The sequence below is a fragment of the Alexandromys fortis genome, unplaced genomic scaffold (assembly GCF_014885135.2).
Source record: "Alexandromys fortis isolate MF-2015 unplaced genomic scaffold, M_Fortis_MF-2015_v1.1 scaffold_141, whole genome shotgun sequence".
NCBI lineage: Eukaryota > Metazoa > Chordata > Mammalia > Rodentia > Cricetidae > Alexandromys > Alexandromys fortis.
The window spans coordinates 359225-381859 of record NW_026068060.1 but is presented as its reverse complement, the minus strand read 5'-3'; the positions used below and the strand labels follow the sequence as shown (position 1 = coordinate 381859).

General features: G+C 54.2%; 1 protein-coding gene across 1 annotated transcript; it reads left to right on the top strand.

The window, feature by feature from the left end:
• Positions 1-2906: 2906 nt before the first annotated feature.
• On the top strand, positions 2907-21948 carry Peds1 (plasmanylethanolamine desaturase 1). The gene is made up of 6 exons (XM_050120141.1): positions 2907-3107; positions 10142-10261; positions 17716-17807; positions 19092-19236; positions 20215-20427; positions 20966-21948. The coding sequence occupies exons 1-6, from the start codon at positions 2984-2986 to the stop codon at positions 21085-21087; spliced, it is 816 nt and encodes a 271-aa protein (XP_049976098.1). The 5' UTR covers positions 2907-2983; the 3' UTR covers positions 21088-21948.
• Positions 21949-22635: the final 687 nt, after the last annotated feature.

The window sequence follows — 22635 nt, the reverse complement described above, 5'->3', positions numbered from 1 at the left end:
AATAAAAAACTGGGGACAGGAGGGCGGCATGAACATGTCTGTAAACCCAGCAATGTTGGAGCCAGAGGCAGGAGATCACAGGCTAGTTTCAGGTTCCGTGAGAGATCCTGTCTCAGGGAAATAAGGTGGAAAGGGATTGAGTCCTCTGTTCTCTATATGAGCATGCATGATGTGTACACAACACACACACACACAACGTACATACCCATACATACAGCACACGGCATGTGCTCTCTCTGCGTTTGCACAGAAGCACAGGAAGCATGCAGAAGTCAGGTAAGAAGCATGTGCACAGGTGGAGCTGGAGAGGGAGGTGGCTCAGCTCTGAAGAGCATTTGCTGCTCTTACAGGGGTCATGGCTTTTGTTCGCAGATTAGTGTTGAGAGTGGCTCACAGTCCCCTGTGACTCCAGCTCCAGGAGATCCCAAACCTTCTGGCTTCCAAGGGCATCAGCACACACACACACACACACACACACACACACACATACACACATATCATATATACACACAGACACACACAGATAAAGATAAAATCTGTAATAAACAGAAAAGATGAATGGGCAGGGTGGGGGACAGGATTTCTTGGGAGGGGGAAGTTATACCACTTTGATTTTCAAAGCATGTGGATGACTTACTTTAAAAATTAAAGGCCATGGGGCTGGAGAGATGGCTCAATGGTTAAGAGCATTGCCTGTTCTTCCAGAGGACCCAGGTTCAATTCCCAGCACCCAGCTCAAAACAGTAACGCTGGTTCCTGGGGATCCAACACCCTCACACAGGCATATATGTAGACAGAACACCAGTGCACACAAAATGAAAATAAATTATAAATGAAATTAAAAGCCAGAGTCGACCTTTAATCCCAGCTCTTGGGAGGCAGAGGTAGGCAGATCTCACTGAGTTCAAGGCCAGCCTGATCTACAGAAGTTCCAGGACAGACAAGGCTACAACAGAGAAATGGTGTTTAAAAAAAAAACAAAAAAATATTAAGAGCAGGTGGTGTAGTGGTACAGGCCTTTAATTTCAGCACTTGGGAGTTATAGCAGACAGATCTCTGTAAATTCAAGGCCAGCCTGGTCTACAGAGTAAGTTCCAGGACAGCCAGAACTAGAAATGAGACCCTGTCTCAAAGAAATAATTAAGGGCTGATGAGATGGCTCAGTAAGGGATGTAGTTTTTCAAATAGATACATAATTTGTTTTGCTTCATTTGATGGAGGAGCTTGCTATATTGACCTAGAACTCACTATGTAGTCCAGAATCCACCTGCCTCTGGCTCCCACATGCTGGAATTAAAGGTGCATGCCACCAGTGTCCCCAAGTTAATGTAAATCAAATTTTGTCGTTCTGCTGTGCAAAACCCTACTGCTGTTAAGCCTGAGGACCTGAGTTCAGTCCCCAGGACTCATGGTTGAAGGCTCAAGCCTACTCCCAAATGTCACCCTCTGACCTCCACATGGGTACCATGGTACAGTGATATACACACTCCCATGTGTGCACCCAAACACACACACACATACACACACACACACACACACACACACACACACACACAAACTACAGGACAGGACTTCCTCCAGTCAGGCTGTTTCCAGCAAATAACAGAGACTGTGTAGGGCCAGGTAGGGGCTTCCTGAGTTGAAAGAAGGGTGAGACAGTTAGTTCAGGCTTTGTCTGTCTATCAGACACAGGTGCTGGCCACAGGGATCTCCTGACATCAGCGATAATCTGAGACTTCAGCATGCTTGCTAATAGGCACACGGGCAGTTTTGGAGGGTCTGAGACGCAGCACTTACCTAAACAACTCATCAAAAATACCTGACACCCCAAATCTAATTGTGCAGCTAATACATGGTGCCAGGTCACCAGCTTCATCGGAAGTGGCAGGAACTTGGGCTGCAGCCTGTCCTGGACATCCACAAGTGGCTCTTCCTTTGAGGGAGGAGGCATATGAAGGAGACTAGGAAGAAACTGGGAACTGAGTGCGGACAGAGACCACCCAGGGAAGGAGCGTGCGTGTGTGTGTGTGTGTGTGTGTGTGTGTGTGTGTGTGTGTTGGGGGGGGATAGCCTGGGGAGGCTTAAGACTCAGAATGAAGACGGAAGCTTGGAAAGATCCTTCAGATCTCAAGTCTCCTCTACCCGTGGTCCTACAGCCCCCGGGGCAGAGGCTGTTATCATCCTAAAGACTTTTACATAAGTCATAAGCCTGCAGCTCTCTTAATGCGGATGTGCTAAAGACAGGACATTCTGTTAAGTCCAAATTCATTCAACCCCTGTTTTAGCTTCTAACATCTGCCAGCTGTTGGCCCAGGCAGAGCCCTCACGGGGCTTTTCCTGGGAGGGAGACATAACCCATGACAAGCGCTGACAAGCGTGAGGGTGATGTCACAGTGACCAGAGGAGGGGGCACGCCAGCAAGCGGTCATGAGGGGCTTTTCAGAGGCAGTATCACTAGTTACGTTCTGCGACTGGGTCTTGCGATGTAACTCAGGCTGGCCATTTCACTACTCCCGGGTAATGAAATGAAACCTCGTGCGTGCAACGGGTGTGCTGCCGAGCTGAGCAGCTTCCCGGCGAATGCGCGAACCGCGGCTGCTGTGCACACAGCAGGCGCTTCGCGGCGCGCGCAGAAGTCAAGTCGCGGACCACTGCACGGGCGCCTACTCTCTGGCTCTGGCGCAGCACTCCAGCCCACGGGGCGCAGCGGGGACGCGCACACCGGTCCCCCTTTCCGTGCCCAGCTGCGTCCAGCTGCGACCCCGCCCCCGGGCGCCGCGGTTGGCTGCGGGCCGGAAGCCTGCGATTGGCCCGGCGCGGCGAGGGCGCGGGTCCCGATTGGCTGTGACGCGCGGCCCCGCCGAGGCCCCGCCCCGGCCGCCGCGCCCAGTGCCGGCCGGTCATTGGGCGGCGTGATCTCGCCGCGGTTCCGCGGCCGCCGCCGCCGCAAGCAGAGCGCAGCGGGCGGGCCGGGCGACGGGCCATGGCGGGCGCCGAGGACGCGCCGGGCCGGCAGCCGGAGCTGGATGAGGACGAGTCGGCGGAGGGCCGGCGCTGGGGTGCACAGCACGCCGGTGCCCGGGAGCTGGCGGCGCTCTACTCTCCAGGTAGGACGGGCAGCGGGCCTGCGGGCTGATGGGTGCTCGGCGTGGGGCCCGCCCAGGATCGAACCCCAGGCGGTCCGAACGTCCAGACTCCATCCCCTCGGATCCGAATTCCAGCTCATTTGAAGCCTCGAATTCGAACCCAAACCCATCCGGAGCCCACGGATTAGAACCTCAGCCTATTCAAGCCTCACCGTGACCTGAATCCTAACGCGTTCGAGCCCCCCCGGATCCGAACCCCAGCCCACCCGAATTCCGGAGATGCGAACTCCAGCCCATTTGGATGCCCTTGGATCCGAACCCCACGCCATCCGAACCCTGCCCCCATCCCAACCCCAGCTTCTACCTTCTGAGTGGAACTTCGGGGCTTCCAACTAGCAAAGAGCACCTCCAGGTCTAGGGACCCCATCCAGACCCCTTCTTACCCACAGCCGTGAGGCATTTGGGCTGCAGAAACACCCCTAGGTCGAGGAACAGCCTCATTGCACCGGCACATTCGGAGTCATAGCCTCAGGGCACCTTGGGCACGTTAGGAACCCCACCCTGACTTGAGTTGTGTCCCCAGGACCGGTTCCAAGGCTTCCGGTTCTCAGGCAGCCTAGCTTCAGACAGCTCCTCATCCACAGGCCCTGCCCTTAGCCACCTAAACTCACACGACTGCCTAAGTCCCCCTCGGCTCCTCCCCCCACGCTGGTACTCTGCACTTTGTGCGTTTTAGCTGGGGTCCTGGGTTGCAAACTGACCCGCCCCCCAATCTGGGATTATCAGCCCTCCAGTCCAGCCCCGAGGCCCCCAATTTGGATCTCTGCAGAGTATGCCAGGAGCTCTTTCCCCCAATCCCCATCACGGTCCCTGCTTCAGTGGCTGCAGTGAACTTTTCCCTTCCCACTCCCAATGAGACTGTCAGCCCTCACCTCTTTCTGGAAGATTTGGGGCGGTGACTGAGACCCTATTGACTCTGCATCTGGCTCTGTCCTCTCCCACACCCACACACTAGCCCCTCTGGACTTTGCGGGATACCCCTGTTCCCCAGCCGTCCTCAGGCCAGGCTCCCACTCCGGTTTCTTTTCTCCCACCCCTGCTCTTACCCTAACAAGCTCTGGCTCCATCCCGTTCTCCAGCTCCCAGGGAGCCTCGGGAATTTCACCGCCTGCCTGGGTGTCTCCAGGGGTTGGGGAAATGCCTGTGCACTCCAGAGTCAGATGACAGCCTGAGGCCCCTCTGCCAAGGTATCTCCAGGAGTCGGCTTTGTGGTCCGACATTCTGACCTGGGTGGGGCTGAGACTACTTACTCTGTTGGCTTCCTGCCCTGGTCTGCATGGGTTTGATGCTTTTTCAGCTATAAGTGGCATGTGACGTAGGGCCATTTGCTTTTCCTCTTTGGGTCCTAGGTCCCTAAGAGCTGTCCCAGCCTTGAGTTTCCAGTCGCTTGTCTTGGGTGGGTCCTTGGCCCATACCCAAACAGCCAGGGACCTGCTCTCCTTGAGGGCATCTGGTGGCGCTCACAGTGCTTAGTTGCTTCGCTCCCAGCCTTGGTTCCCTTCCTTCTCACACAGGCACAGGTGAAATTTCTCTTCTTTCTGTGTTACCCACTGTAATAACACCCTCTCTGTGGCACTAAGCCTTTTGTACAATAGGCAGTCCCTGTGATTCACCTGGCCCTTTGCCCTTCTCTGAGCTTGGAGCAAGCCTTGTCTTGCTGGTCCCCAGGCCTCTAGCCTGAAGGATTCATAGTGCCTAGGGCTAGACTGTCCCCACAGCCTACTTCCTACTGGCCCCAATTGTTTCCTCTTGCTTTTTCCTGGGGTTACCTCTCACCCCTCCTTCTTGATTCTGGATCATTCCCTGGCTACTGCTCTCAGAAGAATAGCTTTATACAGAGGCCCAGGCTTCAGACAGTGTCTGGGGGCCCCAAACCCTCAGTCAAGGCTTTCTCCCCGGACCTAGAGAAAGGGAAAGACTGGTCAAACTGGTTCCTCCAAGTTCCTCCAGAAGGTCTCCCTGTCTGTCTCAGTCCACTGAGCCCCGTGGCCTTAGAGAGGTGCCTTGACCCCTTTGGACCCGACCTGTAAAATGAGAGAGCAGGCTTGAGCACATGCTGATATGTTTGTCCCGGTCTCTGTTCTCAGCCCTGAAGGCACAGCAGCAGGCAAGACTTGGGTTGGCATTTTGGATGGGGACCCCATTCCCCACATAAGGGGAATGGGGTCCCAAGTGCTGTGAAGCAGAGGCAGCAGGGAACATGTTAGGGACGGGGTGGCACTCAGCCCATAACAGACCTTGCTGAAAGGACGGCCGAAGCCGGGAAGGGCAGGAGGGAAAGGACATTGAGCGTGTGTGAGGTCCAAAGAACAGCGCAGAGGCCCTGAGGTGGGAGTGTGCCTGGCACAGCCGAGGAGCACAATGAGAAGTCCCTGAGTCCCAGAACTGAGTTCTTGAGATTCCTGGGGCTGAAGGTGGTTTGTCGTCTTTTGTCGCTGGGAGTGGCCAGTTCACAAAGATGGCATTTATTGGAGACTGGCTTGTGCAGGCATTTTCCCCACATGCTCTCATGTCCTGAACCCCAGTCCTGTCTGGGGTTAGACTGCTCCCACTACAGTAGAAGGGCTGGCAAGGGTAGGCCGTGCCTCTTTGGCATCTGGCTTTTGGGGAACCTATGGCACCCCAGGACAATTTTGTCCGTGTCTGTGGAAAGACTTAGCACAGGATGGTAGCACTGCCTGCCCCATGTGAGCTACCCCGGCACCAGGACAGAGATGAAGTGGCTGCGTCTCTTGTTTCCTGGTTTTCTCCCTGGCTGCAGAAGTTAATTCCAGGACAGTAGTAGATCCTGTTTGTGGTGTTGGTGGCAGGCACCTGGCCTAGTGCATGTGGGGATCCCCTGAGCAGTATGACCTTCTACCCAGAAGGGAGTGGTCAGGAGTTAGGCAGTAGTCACCACGGCGCCTTGAGGGCTCCATGCGTAGGCTTTAATCCCATGCCGTGTTGCAGCCGCTGAAAGCTTGTGCAGAGTTCCATGCTCACTTTGGATTTCCCAGCAGTGAGCCAAAAGTCAGAGGTTGAAAGGAGCCTGGTGAGCTTGGTGGAGCCTCCCTCCCACCTGCTTGGCCAAGGTGGCAGCTCTCCAGTGCCTGCTGCAACCTGCCGTGTGTGCCACTTCACAAGTGCTCCAGCTGGGAGGATGGCAGGGCCTGAATGGTGTGGGATCCAACTGTCAACCAGCTTGGACAGTTGTGAGTGCCCTTTGCCACGGAAGTGCTTAGGACCCCAAGATAGTGGCCTGTCCTGTGGTCCTGCAGTTGGACCTGGCTTCAGTCCAAAATGGGCCTGCCTGAAGCCATATCACCAAGGCTTGGGGCCTCTGCGACTTAACTGGCCAGGCCTGGTCCCACTGCACTGGGCCGAGCTCTCTCTGTCCCCGCTCAGTCTGTCTGTCTCCCTCTGGGTCTTATCTTTCTATGTCCCTGGATTCTGCTTTCTCATCCCATTTGTCCCCTGTGTCTGGTCCTGTCCTCTCTGTCCTTCTTGTCTGCTCCTAATGGTGCACAGGATCTCCTGATAGTCAGAGGCCAGCGGAAGTGTAGGTTGTTTGGAGCAGGAAGGGGCAGGGGTGCTAAGCTTGCCCTGTGAGGTAGGTGTGCCCTCCTCTTCTCCCAGGTTTCATCCCTACCTCATATAGGCACGCAAGCCAACAGACAGGCACCCAGGCCAGTGGGCAGTCACTGTTGCGTCTTGGCCAAGATTCTCTGACCATGCCACTCTAGGCCAGGAACAGACTTTCGGTGGAGGTTGGAAGACCTGAGTCCTGAGTAAAGCCCCCCTAGGGCCCCCTCAACTCCTTAGCCTGTTGGTAAAATTGGCTATTTTATGGGCCTGCCGGACTGATGACCTAGGCTATGACTTTAGACAATTATTTGGCCTCCCTGGCACTGGGAGGACTGTCCTGGCTTGCACAGGGATGGCGTGAGGTACCCGTAGTTTGTTGACATGTCATACACACTTTTGTAGATCAGAACTGAGGTCCGTCTGCAGCCAAACCCAGGTCCAAAGTGAGATAAGTTAAGGGGAAGTACTCAGATTTCAGGACCATTCTGTCCAACAGGGTGAGAACTAAGCGAGCTCGGGAGCCGGGACAGCCCAGACCTAACAGTTTCCAGGCCCACATCCAACTGTGTACCTCAGTTTCCTTGGCTGGGTCTCACTTAGGGTTCCACAGAGGCTAACCAGACAGCTCTGAAAGCAACTGGGGGACCTGGAACCCATAACTGGAGTGACAACCCTGTGTTCTTAGGGATGACAAGAACTAGGATATATGTGGTTTTAAGTTTAAATCACGTTTTTCAAAAATAAGAGGAAACCTGGCCAGAGGATCCTGATTGCAGCCGCACATGGTTCCCATCAGTGGGCACCAACCCATCGGAATTATCGTCATTGTTTAGTCTAATCCTGGATGTCCGTGACGCTGCCCATCCTCTGCCCGTGGGCATCAGGCAGTGTTGTCATTATCGTCATTGTTTAGTCTAATCCTTGATGTCCGTGACGCTGCCCATCCTCCGCCCGTGGGCATCGGACACTGTCATTATTGTTTTTGTTTTAGTCCAGTCCTTGACTGTGATGCTGCCCAGTTTTCATTCCTCAATCTTTACAGGAAACCAAGCAGGTTGGCAGGGAGAGTCACCTGTCCCTTGTCTCCTCCTGTGTCCTATTCCCCCACCCCTGGGCTTCCTGCCCTGGGCCCTACCCACAAGCAGGAACCGGAAGAGGAAGACAGGCCGCGGCTCTACGCGGGGCTCAGAAATAGCACAGTTGAGAAGGACTGGAAGCCCCAGGCCTGGGTCTGTTCCTGTGATTTCTGGGGGTCTTGCCCTTCCTTGTCCTTGGTGTCCTCTTCTGTATATGGGCAAAGGGCATGTGACCCTTGAGTTCCCCTCCCCCAATGTCAGCCTTTTCTGGGGGCAGCTGCTTTAATTTAAGCTCTGGCTCCAGCAGTCAGGAGTAGCCAGCTGCTGCGTGGACACAGATGGAGCCTAATCTTTGCCTGTGTAGTGTTAAGCGTCAGACTTGAAGGCATGGTTACGGTTTGCGATTAGACTTTGCTTGTTCAACGAGCATTTATTGAACACCAACTGAGTGCTGGGGCCCTGATGAAGGAACTTGAAGTAGCCTGAGTTCACATTCAGGTAGCCCTGGGGGCTGGGGAGGGGGTAGGTGGGGAATGTTAGGGTCACTGATCAGGGGGAGGCAAAGTATAGAGATTTCTAGACTGGTCTACAGAGGCAGAGGGGGAGGGGCAGCAGACCCAGCTTGGGCCTTCTTTAACCCCGTACAGGAGTCTTCATCAGAACAGTGGTGTGGTAGAGAATAAGAGAAGAACACAGGGCAGGGGCTGGCATGCTGAGTGGCCTTGGGCTGCCCTTCACGCGTCTGCTTCTGGGTGGGTTCCTGGATCCTGGTAATTGCTTGGTCAGTGCTAAGCACTGATGGTAAAAGCACCAACGGTGATCACACTGTCAGCATGAGGGTCTCCTCTCCAGCCTCTGGGACCAGCTGCCTGGGAAACAGGCTGAAGGCTTACCACTCACATGGTGTTTTTACTCCTTTGTCAACAGAAAATAGTGTGGTTTATCTGAGGGAGTGCATGGAGAGGCGGTCTCGGTGCCGTGGAGGCTTTCTTCTTTCCAGGTTGTCTTACATTTATTTAGTGTGTACGAGCACGTGTGCCACAGTGAGTGTGTTATGAAGGTCAGAGGACAGCTTGCGGAGTTGGTTCTCCCCGTCATTGTGTGGGTACCAGGGATTGAATTTAGGTCATCGGGCTTGGCAGCAAGTGCCTTTACCTACTGAACCTTCTTGCCAGCTCCTCTTTATGTTTTTGTGTGATGCCAAACATGAGCCTAGGGCCTCAGACATCCTAGAGCTCGGCTCCTGAGCGACGCTTCTATCTCTCATGTCTTCTTCTCTTTTAAAAAACTTTTATACATCAGCAGGTAGTAGCACACACCTGTAATCCCAGCACTCAAGAGGCAGAGTCAGGCTGATCTCTGTGAGTTCAAGGCCAGCCTGGTCTACAGAGCAAGGTCCAGAACAGCCAGGACTACACAGAGAAACCCTGTCTCGAAAAACTGAAAATAAAATATATGCAAACTTTTGCACATATTTCCTTCTTATTTATTGTGTGTGCCGTGTAGTACATGCTGTGGTGGTCAGCAGATGACTTCCAGGGGTCAGTTCACTCCTGTCATGTGTGCCCGATCTCAGGTGACCATACTTGGTGGCAAGCTCCCCAGCCTCTCCTCTTAATGAACCCCATCATCAGCACATTGCTCTCTGCGGCCCCTGGGCATCACAGCGGCCATGAATGGGGCAAGTCTGGCTCATCCCCAGGCCATGGGTACTTCGGTGCTGTCCCCAGTTTTGACATCTCCACCAAAGTCCCAAGGAACGAGAAGCTTGTCTAAACTTGCGAGTCTCTGAACTGTGATTGCATTAAAGTTCACACCCAGATCCTCAGGTCTGTGACTTCTCCGTCACCTGCTGCAGCCTTCTCAGGTGGGAAGGGTCACACTGCTGCCTGGCTGCCGCCATCCAAGTGCCAACCCTGGAACCCTGGGGCCTGATGTCCCCAACACGCATTCTCTGACCCCGCCCCCTATTCTTCTTTGACCCTGAGGCTGATGACCTGTGTCTTGCTTCCTGGAAGCTGGACAGGCTCTGAGCATCCGTGGATTGAGGGATCAGAGCCTGGCCATGGCCTCTACCTTCAGATAGTCACTGACCTGGAAACAGATGGTGCCGGGAAACTTCAGTTAAAATGCAAGATCGTTCACCTTCCTGAAGGGGTTTCCAAAAAACCCGGTCCTGTCTACAAAGAACTGGCACTTGCAGGCCCAGCCTTGGGCATGGACCCTGTGCACAGTGTCCTGCTTTTGCAAAAGCCCTTTTTCTGGACCGCAGTGGTGCTGTCTGTGAAATGGGTGGGGGGGAGTGTTTGGCACAGTGTACTCCGTCACCTCCCTCGGTCCCTCCTCTCCCCACAGGCAAGCGTCTCCAGGAGTGGTGCTCTGTGATCCTCTGCTTCAGCCTCATCGCCCACAACTTGGTTCACCTCCTGCTGCTGGCCCGCTGGGAGCACACGCCCCTCGTCATCCTGGGTGTTGGTGAGTGCCAGGGGCCTTTGTGCGAGTGCGCGCGCGCGTGCGTGCGTGCGTGCGTGCGTGTGTGTGTGTGTGTGTGTGCGCTTGTGTATGCACCCAGTGCTCAGGGTGGCCTTGTATCAAGGACAAGCTATGGGACTCCCCACTTGCTCTTCTTAGAGGCGACGATGGCCCTTCCATTTCACAGCCCCAGCCTCAGCATTCCCCACCTGTATTGTTCAGCCACCCCGGCCACACTCTCAACATCCCCCTCCCCCACTGTCCCCAGTTACCTCAGGACCCTTGTTTGTACAAGCTGCTCGCTGTGCCTGGAGCCCTTCTCTGGACCCCACACATTTAACCCCCAAGGTCTACCGAGAGGCCACATGCTTAGGCCCTCCGCGGTGGCCCCTCAAAAACAGCCCTGACTACGGTGGTGCAGGCCTTTAATCTCAATATGTGGTAGGCTGGGGAAGAGCTCTGGAGATCCAGGCCAGCCAGGGTTACACAGTGAGACCCTGCTCAGGAATCAGAGTGTGTTTTCTGCTGCATCCACTGCTGCATCCCCCACCTCAGACACAAGGTCTGGTACGGGACAGGTGCCCAGAATTCAGTGAGTGTGGAACGAGGCACTGTGTACTAGAAGTGCCGGGTGTTCCCCTGGCCAGGCATAGGGGCTGATACTCTCCCTCTTGATGAGAAACTGGAGGCTCAGAGGAGGGCCTGCAAAGATCTGTAATGTCCTTCCGCTGATGTCCTCATGGCTGCAGCGTCCAACTGCATTCCTGGTTGCAGCTGACTCAGTGTCCTTCCTTTCCAGTCTTCTGCCCTCTTGCTCAGTGTGTGTCCTCTTCCTTTGCTGAACTCTGGGGCTGGCCAAGGGGCCATGGTACCCTTGGTACTTCCTGGCCCTCCCTGTGGTTTTGATTCTACAATCTCACTGTAAGCATTCTGGTTTCCTTAGCCAGTAGTGTACAGGCCCGCTAATCAAGCCGTCACTCAGTCTGGGGCAGAGCTTAGCCCTCTCTGCGCTGGGGCGCTCAGGTCCCACCTGCAGGAGTCCCCTAACCCCGGAGTTGGGTGACTACAACCTTGGCTGGGCTGACTACTGCAGGAGTCATGAACTTTGAGGCTGTGGCACTGTGGCCTCCTGGGATTGTAGGGAAGCCAGGAGGATTCAGCTGTGCTGAGAGGGCTACTGCCTGGGAAGAGGTCGGGAGGCAGCATTGCTTGCTAAACCACTGACCAAGGCTACCTCGGCCACTGCTCGGGTTGACAGGAGATAGTCTGTGAGCACCCGAGTTGGCCACTTCCCTGGTAACTGTTGCCACTATTCCTAGTAGCAGTATTGTACAGAGGATTCCAGCATTGGCCTCTGCCCGCTGGCCCTTACCTAGACTCTAGCCACACCCTGACTGAGGGTGGGTGGACACCCTGTATGTAGTAGGCCTGGCTGTGTGTTGTAAGGCAGGTCGCGGCCTCCCTTTCCCTGCTTGGGACCTGGGTTCCACAACTCCTGGCCCCATCTTCACACCCGAGGTGGCCAGTTCTCCTATTGCAAGGGCTTCTGGGTCTGATAAGGGTGAGTAATCCCCTGATAGTGGTGTTTGCATAATCCTCAATCGATTTAAATAGCCGCCCTGATTTGTCTGTTAACACGCGGGTAGCTGCCGAGGGCACTGTGCCAGCTTGTTCCTGTCTCTTCAGCGGTTCCCAATGCCCCAGGCAACCCTGGGGATCAGAACTCAAACTGAAAGGCTTGGTGTAAGCTGGCTTTCTGTGGTGCAGTGCCTGACAGCTGACAAGATAAGGTCGTGGTTGCCACTATAGCCTGAGGGAAGGAGAGGCAAGAGGAAGCCTGTGTCTGAGGTAGAACAGCAAGTACAAGGGTCCTGAGGCCTGTGTGAACCAAAGAGGCCTGGTGGCAGGCCACTGAGGTGGATGGAGAGGTGGGTGGATGGGCTGGTGGTGCAGGACCTTGGAAGCCATGGTCTGGATGGTGGGTTTGTCTTGAGTGCTGTGGGCAGTCGCTGGTAAATTTCCCATGGGGAGAGGATTTCTGATGCTGGGAGCCAAGGAGCAGATAGTGATGGGTTTCCCAAACTCAGAGGAGTTGTGCAGTTGAGTTATATGCACAGTCAGGCTGCTGTGCAGTGAGTGGTGAGGTCAGGGATGAATTCTAGGTTCAGCCCAAGACATGAGCGGGTGCCACAGGAGAAACAAGAGTAGCCTGGGGGAGACCTTGGCTGGAGAGCGGGAGTGGGTGCAGGGCAGAGGGAGGGGCATGGGAGAACTGAGAGGCGGCAGGCGCAGAGAAGGCCACCACCAGAGGCGGCAGTGTAGCAGAGGGACACTGGTGGCTGTGACAAGGACAGTGGGAGGTGACTGAAGGATGAGCTGCCGTTCCCCTAGGGAGAGCACAGCACGCTGGGAGCTGCAGTGGGTCCTGGAAGGAGCTGCTTGGTGGTGGTGAAGGGCACACATCAGCACTGAGGTCAGGAGGTCACGCTGCTGAGCCTTCTGGATTTAACTGAGCCTAGGTGATGTAGACTTTCAGGGTCTGTCTGCCTAGTCTGTCGGTCTCACCTCCACCCAGCCTTCACGCTGTCACTGGATAGAGCCATCCTTGTGCCCTTCCCAGTGTCTCCAGGGAAGGGTGGTGACCAGGCCAAAGCTGCTCCCTGGGCGAGCGAGCCGCCAGCCACCACCAGGGTGGGAACAAAGAGACTTCTGTATGCCTGTGTTTGCCACCCTGCCCCCATTAAAGGAGCCTCATGGGCAACTGAGTGGCCTGGAGTGGGTGCCCTAGAAATAGCCACCAGGCCCCAGGAATTGAGAGCCATTTCCTCCCTCACAGGGTGGGAAGGGATACTCTTACCCCGATTGTTCCTGACAGCAGTCCAGAGCATGTCCCCTCATCCGACAGATGAAAACACAGCTCACACAGGGATGAAGGCTCAGGCTACAGAGAGCTTGTGGCGGAGCCCAGCGCTCTGCACCTTGCACCTGTTTGGCTAGCTTAGGTAAGGGACATGAGTCCTGTGTGACTTCCATTTCCCAGACCTGGTTGTAAGGTTAAGTGTGAGCCTCTTGCCCCTCCACGGGTGACCTTGGACAGTCCATCCCTGCCAGCTTCAGCCTCTGTCATCCTCTGGCAGGTCGGGTGTGATGGCGCCTATCACTGGACGTGAAGGGAGAGTATCCTGTTTTACTAGATGGTTCTCTTTGCTTTTGAGACAGGGTCACGTAGCCCAGGCTGGACCGTGAACTCCTGACCTCCCTGCTTTCCCTTCAGAATTCTGGCATTAATTGGTGACTGTTTCTATGGTATTGGGATCAACCCATGGGAATCCAGGGCTTCTTGCCTGTGAGATAAATAGGCTGCCAGCTGAGCTACAGCCCACAGTCAGTTAGATTTGCAGGGATATGGTAGAAGGAAGCACTTGTGCCCATTAGCGCCCAGAGGGCCTGCTTTGTACCTATACTCTACCCGTGATTGTGTGCCTTTAGTTTCTTAGCCAGTGTCCCTTTCCTGTCCTAGGGTCCCATCTAAGGATACAAAAGTCTGGTTTCTTGTCACAGCCTTAATTTAGGACCACTGTGCTGTGGTAGTTTCTTAGCCGTAACCCAGCCTAGCTTTGAAGTCTGTGTAGCCCAGGCTGGATTTGAACTCCTGGTCCTCCAGCCTGAGCCTCCTGCATGAGGGTTCCAGAGGTGTACCACTACACCTGGCCTCTTGCTTTACTTTTAGCAGGGGTGAAACTCTGAACTCGGCCTTTGAGCATGCTGGGCAAGAGGCCTGCCTTCCCCTGACTCTGTACCAACGATCTTGGCTGATTCAGAGTGACCTAGGGTGACTCAGAGTGACCTAGGGTGACTCGGGGTCTGAGACAGCAGGGCTCTCGTGGGTCATTTTAGCATAGGCAGAATAGGTCAGTGTGGCTCGCCACTGTGAGGTTACTTTGCCCTGCTCAAGGGGATACCTTCTGGGTTATTCCCATGTCACTCTTTCCCCTTTCGGGTAGGCAGTCTCACAGCCCAGACTCAAGTTCAGGTGAGGCCCACACACCTTGACAGAGCTGGTTATGAGAGACACCTCCAGAGACCACCCTGTCCTGACTTTCTCCTCATTGCTCTGTCACATTCTGATCACAGAGGATTAACTGCCAAGGACAGTTAAGGGGAAGGAGCTTAGCCACTGGGACCTGGCCTTGGCCCACAGGGATTAACGAAGGGGAACGTGGAAGTCTGTGGTGTGCCCTGGTTTAAACTCAGAAGTGTCAGCCACAAAAAAGAAAGGCAAGGGGGGCAAAAGTCATTTTTTGAGATGTCATACTTAATTTTATTCCCAGCACTTGGGAGGCAGAGACAGGAGGATTTCTGAGTTTGAACCTAGCTTGGTCTACGAAACAAGTTCTAGGCTAGCCAAGTAGTGAGACCCTGTCTCAAAAAAAAGTGTCAAGTGGCAGCGCACGCCTTTAATTCCAGCTCTCAGGAGGCAGAGGCAGGCAGATCTCTGTGAGTTCGAGGACAGCCAGGGCTACACAGAGAAATCCTGTCTTGAAAAACTTTAAACAAAGAAAGAGGGATGGCGCGGCAGTTAAAGGCTAGGCTCACAACCAAAAATATAAGAAAGAAAAGTGTCAGGCTGGGCAGTGGTGGCGCAGGCCTTTAATCCCAGCAGTTGGGAGGCAGAGGCAGGCAGATCTCTGTGAGTTCGAGACCAGCCTGGTCTACAAGAGCTAGTTCCAGGACAGGCTCCAAAGCTACAGAGAAACCCTATCTCGAAAAACCAAAGGAAAAAGAAAAGAAAAGAAAGTGTCAGTCTAGAAGCTGGATAGATGGCTCAGTGGATAAAGTGAGCACTTGTGTGCAAGTGTGAGGATCAGAGTTCAAATCCCAGCACCCAAATGAAATGGAAGTGGGATCCCCAGAGCAAGATGGCTTTGTACTCAGCCAGAGGTCCCACCCTAGTAAGTAGAGAGCCATGTAGGACTCCCAGGGCCAGTGCCTGTCTGGATGTGATTACCCAGCTGTCATCCTCAAAAACACAATGTCCCTGCCATCTTCACCTAAAGGAATGAGGGACTCTTTGAGCACACAGTCTTCTCCACGAATGAGCATGCAGCTAGGGCTCAGTAGTAGTCCAGGGGAGGGCTCTGCGTTCACCCAGAGGAGGGGACAGTACTCAGCAGCAAAAAGGGAAATGGTCAATGCATGTGACACACGATGACTCCAGAAGAGCTATCCCAGCGAAGCAAGTGAAACCCAAAATACTTGCAAACAAGCTGCTGCGGGAATACCCTACCCCGCACCCCGTGCGCTGACACACACTGCTGCGGGAATACCATACCCCCCACCCCGTGCGCTGACACACACTGCTGCAGGATACCATACCCCTCACCCCCATGCGCTGACACACATTGCTGTGACTGCCCTGTGATGCTGACAGAGTTGAGCCATGGCAACAGAGACTGTAGTCGCAGGACTGCCAGCCTTCGTGCCTACCCCTCAGACTCCCCATGGGGCAGAGTTCACGTGGGGACATGTGTGGTCAGAGGTGCATCCTCGTGAGGAGGCCTTGAACCACATAGGCCTGCACCGCAGTGTGTGCAGAGTGGTGCAGTTACAACCAGATGTGAGCCACCGCTGGGGGAGGGGTTGTTGCATCCGCACTCTGATCCCCACATCCAGGACAAGAAGCCTGTGCTCTGGCTCCCTGCCACGCCACACCCACAAGCGGCCAGTGTTCCCCATGCCCATTTGTCCTGCCCGCGGTGTTTACATCTTTCACTGACTAAATGACACTGGGACAGGCCTTTGGAGAGACTCCACAGTTGCTCTCACGAAGCAAGTAAGGATGCTGAGCCCAAAGGAGGCAAAAGGCACAGCAAAGTGTTAGAGGTAGGACCCCCAACGTTCCTTTGCTCGAAGGTAATTTATCTATACCATTTGTAGTGGTTTGAATAAAAATGGCCCCAATAGGTCCATAAGGAGTGACTCTATTAGTAGGTGTGGCCTTGTGGAGTAGGTGTGGCTTTGCTGGAGGAGGTGTGTCACTAGGGGGTGGGTTTTGGTGTCTCAAATGCTCAGCTATGCTAGGCCCAGTGCGGCAGTCTCTTCCTCTTGCCTGTGGATCCAGATGTAAAACGCTCCTCTACCTCTCCAGCCCCAAGTCCAGCTCCTGCATGCTACCGTGCTTCCTGCCATGATGGTAACGGACTAAGCTCTGGACTGTGAGCCAGCCCCAGTGAAATGCTTTCCTATAGAAGAGTTGCCGTGGTCACGGTGTCTCTTCACAGCCATGGAAAACCTTAACCAGACTGGGGTATTGCTGTGATAGGCCAGACCGTGATTTTGTTTGGAGGAATGTGGACTTTGGGACTTGCGGTTAGGAAAGCAGAGGAATGCTCTAAGAGCTGCTTCCTAGGCCGTGCTAGTAGGAGCATGGAAGACAGATGCTGAAGATGATTTGAACTGGGGGGACCTGGCTCAAAGCTTTTAGAGAGAATATTTGTATGTGGCCTAGAGACCATTCTTGGGATATTTTAATGAAGAATGTGGCTGCCTTTTGCCATTATCCGAAAAGTCTGCCATAGGCTAAAGTGAAGAGTTTTGGATTAATCGCATTGGCAGAGGAAATCTCAAAATAGACTCTGTGGTGAGGTTATTGGTGGTAACTCTAGTGAGGATTTATAATAAAACAAAAGGAACAAGATAAGCAAGGAGAAAGGGACCCCAGAAGTTAGAATGGAGCTAAGTCCTGTGTTCAAGTAGTTAAACAGATTAAAGAAAAACCTGCTGTTAAATGGAAGAAAGTTAATGGTGACCCAGGGTAAGACCCCACCCAGCTAAGCTTCCTCTTGTGAAAGGAACTAAAGAAAAGTTTAGGGCTGGGTGAGGTGGTAGCCGACTTCTGTCCCAGGACTCTGGCAGCTTGAAGCCAGTGTGGTCTACAAAGCAAGTTCAAGGAAAACAGAAAGCTGGTGAAGATGTGATTGAACAAGGGAGCAAAGGAAAATCCCAAAGGATTGAATCCGTTAGGATAAAAGCTAGGTCAAGGAGGTGGGACGGATACTTGTTTGCCGATGTAGTCCAGACTAGCCTCAAACTCTGGATCCTCCTGCCTCAGCCTCCCAAGTGCTGGGATTCTAGGCAGCTCAGCTGGTGCCCTTACTAATACAAGGCCAGGAAGGCAGCTCTGCAGCCTCACCACAACAGAGTGGGCTTTGCTGTGTGGGCTGCCGTGGGTGGAGTGAAGGACCCACCTCTCCTACAGAAATGCAGCTGCTCTCTGCAGACCAGGGTGGAAATGTTACCTTGAGCCTCTGTCCGCTGGGAAGGAGCACGGATGCTTCCCTCCCATATAAATGAATGAGTGAGCCAGCGACCGAGTGAGTGGAAGAACGGCCTCGGATGGGAGGGACGAGGATGTCTCCGCAGGTCCATGCCCTGGCTCACACTCTTGTTGTCCACAGTTGCAGGAGCTCTCGTTGCTGACTTCCTGTCCGGCCTGGTACATTGGGGTGCCGATACATGGGGCTCTGTGGATCTGCCCATTGTTGGGAAGGTGCGTATGCCAGGCAGTGTATCTGTGAGTTAATCCCCTTTCCTCTCAGTCTGCTAACCTGACCTAGTCCTTCCTGCCCTCAGACTGGTCTGAGGATTTTTGTGCTTGGTGGCAATATACATTTCAGATGGGTGGGTCAGAGAGTGTCAGGGAGTCTGCCCTGAGCCACAATTTGGCTTATTCTCCTATGTTCAGACTTTTTAAATAATTTATTTCTTGGGCTGGAGAGATGGCTCAGTGGTTAAGAGCATTGCCTGCTCTTCCAAAGGTCCTGAGTTCAATTCCCGGCAACCACATGGTGGCTCACAACCATCTGTAATGAGGTCTGGTGCCTTCTTCTGGCCTGCAGACATACACACAGAAAGAATATTGTATACATAACAAATAAATAAATATTTAAAAAATAATTTATTTCTTCTTATTTTGTGTACATTGGTGTTTGGCCCGCATGTATACCTATGTGAGGGTGTCAGAGCGTGGAGTCACAGACAGTTGTGAGCTGCCATGTGGGTGCTGGGAATTGAACCCGAGTCCTCTGGAAGAGTAGTCAGTGCTCTTAACCACTGAGCCATCTTTCCAAACCCCTATGTTCAGACTTTAAGCTGTCATTCTGGCTAACTGGGTTATGACCAAAAAAAAAAAAGGGTTCTTACGTCGGTGCCAAATTAAAGCCCCACTGAGCCAAGGTGGCCACCTTTTCAGATTGGGTTTTCCCCATCTCTGGCTTCTGCTTTCCCCTGCTGAGCTGAGGCCTCCTCTACTGGCTGCCTAGAGAATTCTTTCCCCAAGTGGCAGCCAAACTTCCAGAACTTGATCCCATTGGTCTATCTGGCACCACCCTGCCCACCCTGCAGCCAATCGCTGCTGGGGAGAGGGATGCACTCTGGTGAGCCTTGCCTGGGTCTGCTCATTCCAGGCAGGCTCCATTTAGCAGCCTCTGAGAGACAGAAGGCTGCTTCCAGAAGCAGGGGCTCGAGTGCCGCCAGGTTGACGGGGTCCCCTTTGTTTATGTGGGGCCTCTCCCCCTGCTTCAGGGAGGATGTTGTCTCCAAGGCCCTCACTGTGTGGGTGGGTGGACAGGGGCCCAGAAGGATTGGGGAAGGTCCCCACCAGTGTTGCCGTCTTGCTCGACAGCCTGCCAGACCTTGGCCCAGGCAGGGTCTGCGTCCTTAAGAGGCTCTGGCGTGGGCGGCGGAGCAGAGCCCAGCAGCAAGTTTGGAGTCTGCAGGGCACCCGCTGCCTTTGACTGACTAGGTGACAACACCTATACCCTCTCTATCCCAGGCCTTCATCAGGCCGTTCCGGGAGCACCACATTGACCCCACAGCCATCACGAGGCATGACTTCATCGAGACCAATGGTGACAACTGCCTGGTGACGCTTCTGCCGCTGATGAACATGGCCTACAAGTTCCGAACCCAGAGCCCAGGTGAGACCTGCAGCTGGGCTTCCTCAGAGGAAGTATCAGGGACGGAGGCTCCTGGAGCCTCCAGGGCATGTGTGGGCCATTCGTGTCTTTTATAGTAGTCTCCGTTAGTAGGGTGCATTTAGCTTAAGACCCAATTCCCAGCTTCTCAGAGCACTCTCTGGTAACGTGGCCCCCCAGTGACCTCCTTCCCACCTCCTCCACGGAGCTGCTCGTTTGGTTCACTCCCCGTGAGTCGCTGCGAGCTCACCCCTTGTTCTGTGGTATTATTAAAGGGAAGTTTGCACTGTGAGACCTGGGGTGGAACCTAGTAGCTGAGAGTTAGCCTGCCATGCCCAGATGCCAGGTTTAATCCTGGCACTGAAAAGCCAAAAGTAGGAACTGGGAGTTGAGGCCAAGCAATGCCCATTTCTGAAGGAATCCCAAAGCTGGCCAGCTCAGTACTGGGCATTGGGAGAGGTAAGGCCACATCTGTCTGATAGCTGCTGGCACCTCCCTTTGAGGTGCCCACGGGACCCCGCCCCAACCCGACAGTCTCCCAGCAGCCCCTTCTCCAGAGACCCACCTCCTGCCTCCCCCATCCCACGAGCCAGAAGCCAGCAAGGGAAGGCCTTCAGCTTTGCTTCTTTCCAAAGTGAACTCAGGAGCTGTTGACACCCTAGAAGCCCACAGGGCCCAAAAGAGTCACAATCCCTGTTGTCCCAGACTTACCCCGAGTCCCTGGCTAAGATGTCTTTCCTCAAGAGATGTCTTTAGGTCCTACATCGGGAACCTGACCCAGAGCCCTGCCCCAAGCTCAGGCAGCCCACAGTGTCAGCAGGAATCAGACCGGCCCACACTCTTAGCCAGTCCCTGTGCTGCCTCCAAAGCTGAAAGACTTCACGCTGGAGGCCAAGAGGGGTCTGGGTGCCACCTGGTACAGGAGCTGGCTGGCCCGTGGGGCAGCTGCATAGGTCCCATGCCCGTGCCCTTACCCTGCAGAGACCCTGGAGCAGCTGTACCCCTGGGAATGCTTCGTCTTCTGCCTGGTCATCTTTGGCACCTTCACCAACCAGATCCACAAATGGTCACACACATATTTGGGGCTGCCCTGCTGGGTCACCGTCCTGCAGGACTGGCACGTGATCCTGCCACGGAAACACCATCGCATCCACCACGTGGCGCCCCACGAGACATACTTCTGTATCACCACAGGTGCGTGGTACCATCCCCAGAGTCAGGAGGGTGGGGGCATGTAGCCCTGGCCTAACCCGTGTTCTCAGCATGCACATTTATTGAGCACCTGCTGTGTCCCAGGTGCTCTTCTAGGTGCTGAGGACAGGGCCATAAGCACACCAGAGCCCCTTCCCTACTTCAGGCTATGGTGATTCCAGATACTCACCCAGCCTGCAGACAATTGACTTGGGACCTAGTTACTGCCCTGGGCTTAGGATCTAGCAGCCCTGCCTTTGCAAGTGCTGGGTGGAATGGCACACACCTTTAACCCCAGCACAGAGGCAGGCAGAACTCGGATTTTGAGGCCATCCTGGTCTACATAGTGAGTTCCAGATCATCCAGGGCTATACAAAGAACCCCTATCTTGAAAGAAAAAAAAAAACAGCGGTTGAGGGAGGGCCCTAAGCTCCTGTTATGGGGTGTCCCTGTGCCCCACCTTCTTCAGCTTGTCTCCTAAGGACCCCACCCCAGGCAGGCTGGCTCTCTTCACATAACCCCCTGACTGTGTCTGCTGCAGGCTGGCTCAACTACCCCCTAGAGATGATAGGCTTCTGGCGTCGCTTGGAGGACCTCATCCAGGGTCTGACGGGTGAGAAGCCGCGGGCGGACGACATGAAGTGGGCTCAGAAGATCAAGTAGCATGTCCAGCTGCCTGGTCGCCAACCTTCCCCAGCCTGAACTGAAGCCATCTGCCAAATTCCAGCCTCTTTGAGCTGCCCTTCCAGTGAAGAGGAGTCCCCTGGGCTGGGCCCAGGCACCCCTAGCCCACCCCCAGTGACACAGAATACTTGAGCCACCGAGTTTTCATTTCCTTGTCTTTTCTTTCCTTGGGCCTTCCTGGGCCATTGAGCTGCTCCAGGGCCAAGCCTGACTGCAGAAGGGGAGCCCCATCCTGCTGGCCAGCCCCGCCCTGCACACCTGCCCGGCACGCCTGCCCCCTGCCGTGGCCCTCACCGGTATGGGGGTCACTGACTCACTTGGTCTGTCCCCAGTGATCAGGAGCCCCCAGGACATCTAAATGTCCCTGCATCATGGTCCTCCCTCAGCCTTGCAAACCGACTCCAGAGGCCTAGGTGGGCAGACCACCCCAGCTGCCACCCAAGGGAGGCAGAGCTGGGCAGTGGTCAGAGGGCAGCTGGCAGGGAGAGCCCAGAATCCCCTGCACCCGTACGGGTGCCCCCCTCCACGACCCCCCCAGTTCTTCTGTCCACGTGTCCACCCACATCTGAGGTCTTCAGTATGAAGACATCTTCACGGGGCACAGCTCTTGTGAAGGGCTTGGTCATTTGGGGAGGGGACACTGTCCCTTGTGGCCAGTGTGTCAGAGGAGGAAGGAAGATTAGGGCTTTTTTATTTTTGGGTTTGTTTTTTTTTAAAGGTGCTTGCTTGTCAATGTAAATAATAGAACGCCTTAATACCTTTCTGTAACATGGAGTAATATTTTAATGTCATGTTTTGGATGTATATAATATATTTATAACAAAGGAAGAGTCTCCTTAACCCTGGCTGCCTTGTGATGTTTCCAGATGGCTACATAGAGGGGCTTAGCTCTGGCACAGTGACGTTTGGTTTTCTATGTTTTCTGTGTTTTGCCTGCATGTATGCCTGGTGCCCACAGAGATCACAAGAGGGCATTGGATTCCTGGAACTGGAGTTACTGATAATTGGGAAACAGTGGTACTGGGAACTGAACCAGTTCCTCTTAATGCTCTTAACTGTGGAGCCATCACTCCAGTCCTGAATCTTTGTGTTTTGAGGTAATGTGTCATATACTCAGGGTGACCTCACACTTCTTTTTTTTTTTTAAAGTTTTTTTTAATATTTATTTATTATGTATACAATATTCCTTCTGTGTGTATGCCTGCACGCCAGAAGAGGGCACCAGACCCCATTACAGATGGTTGTGAGCCACCATGTGGTTGCTGGGAATTGAACTCAGGACCTTTGGAAGAGCAGGCAATGCTCTTAACCGCTGAGCCATCTCCCCAGCCCAGACCTCACACTTCTTATACAACCAAGGTGGCCTTGAATTCCTGATCCCCCTACCCTCACCTCACAAGTGCTGGGGCTACAGGTGTGTGCCACCATGCACAAGGCAGTGACCTTTTCCCAAGGCCTTGCTTGAGCAGTGCTGGCTGGCCCGTCCCAGACTCCTTTAGGGGTCATTACCACCCAATGTGTGTCTTG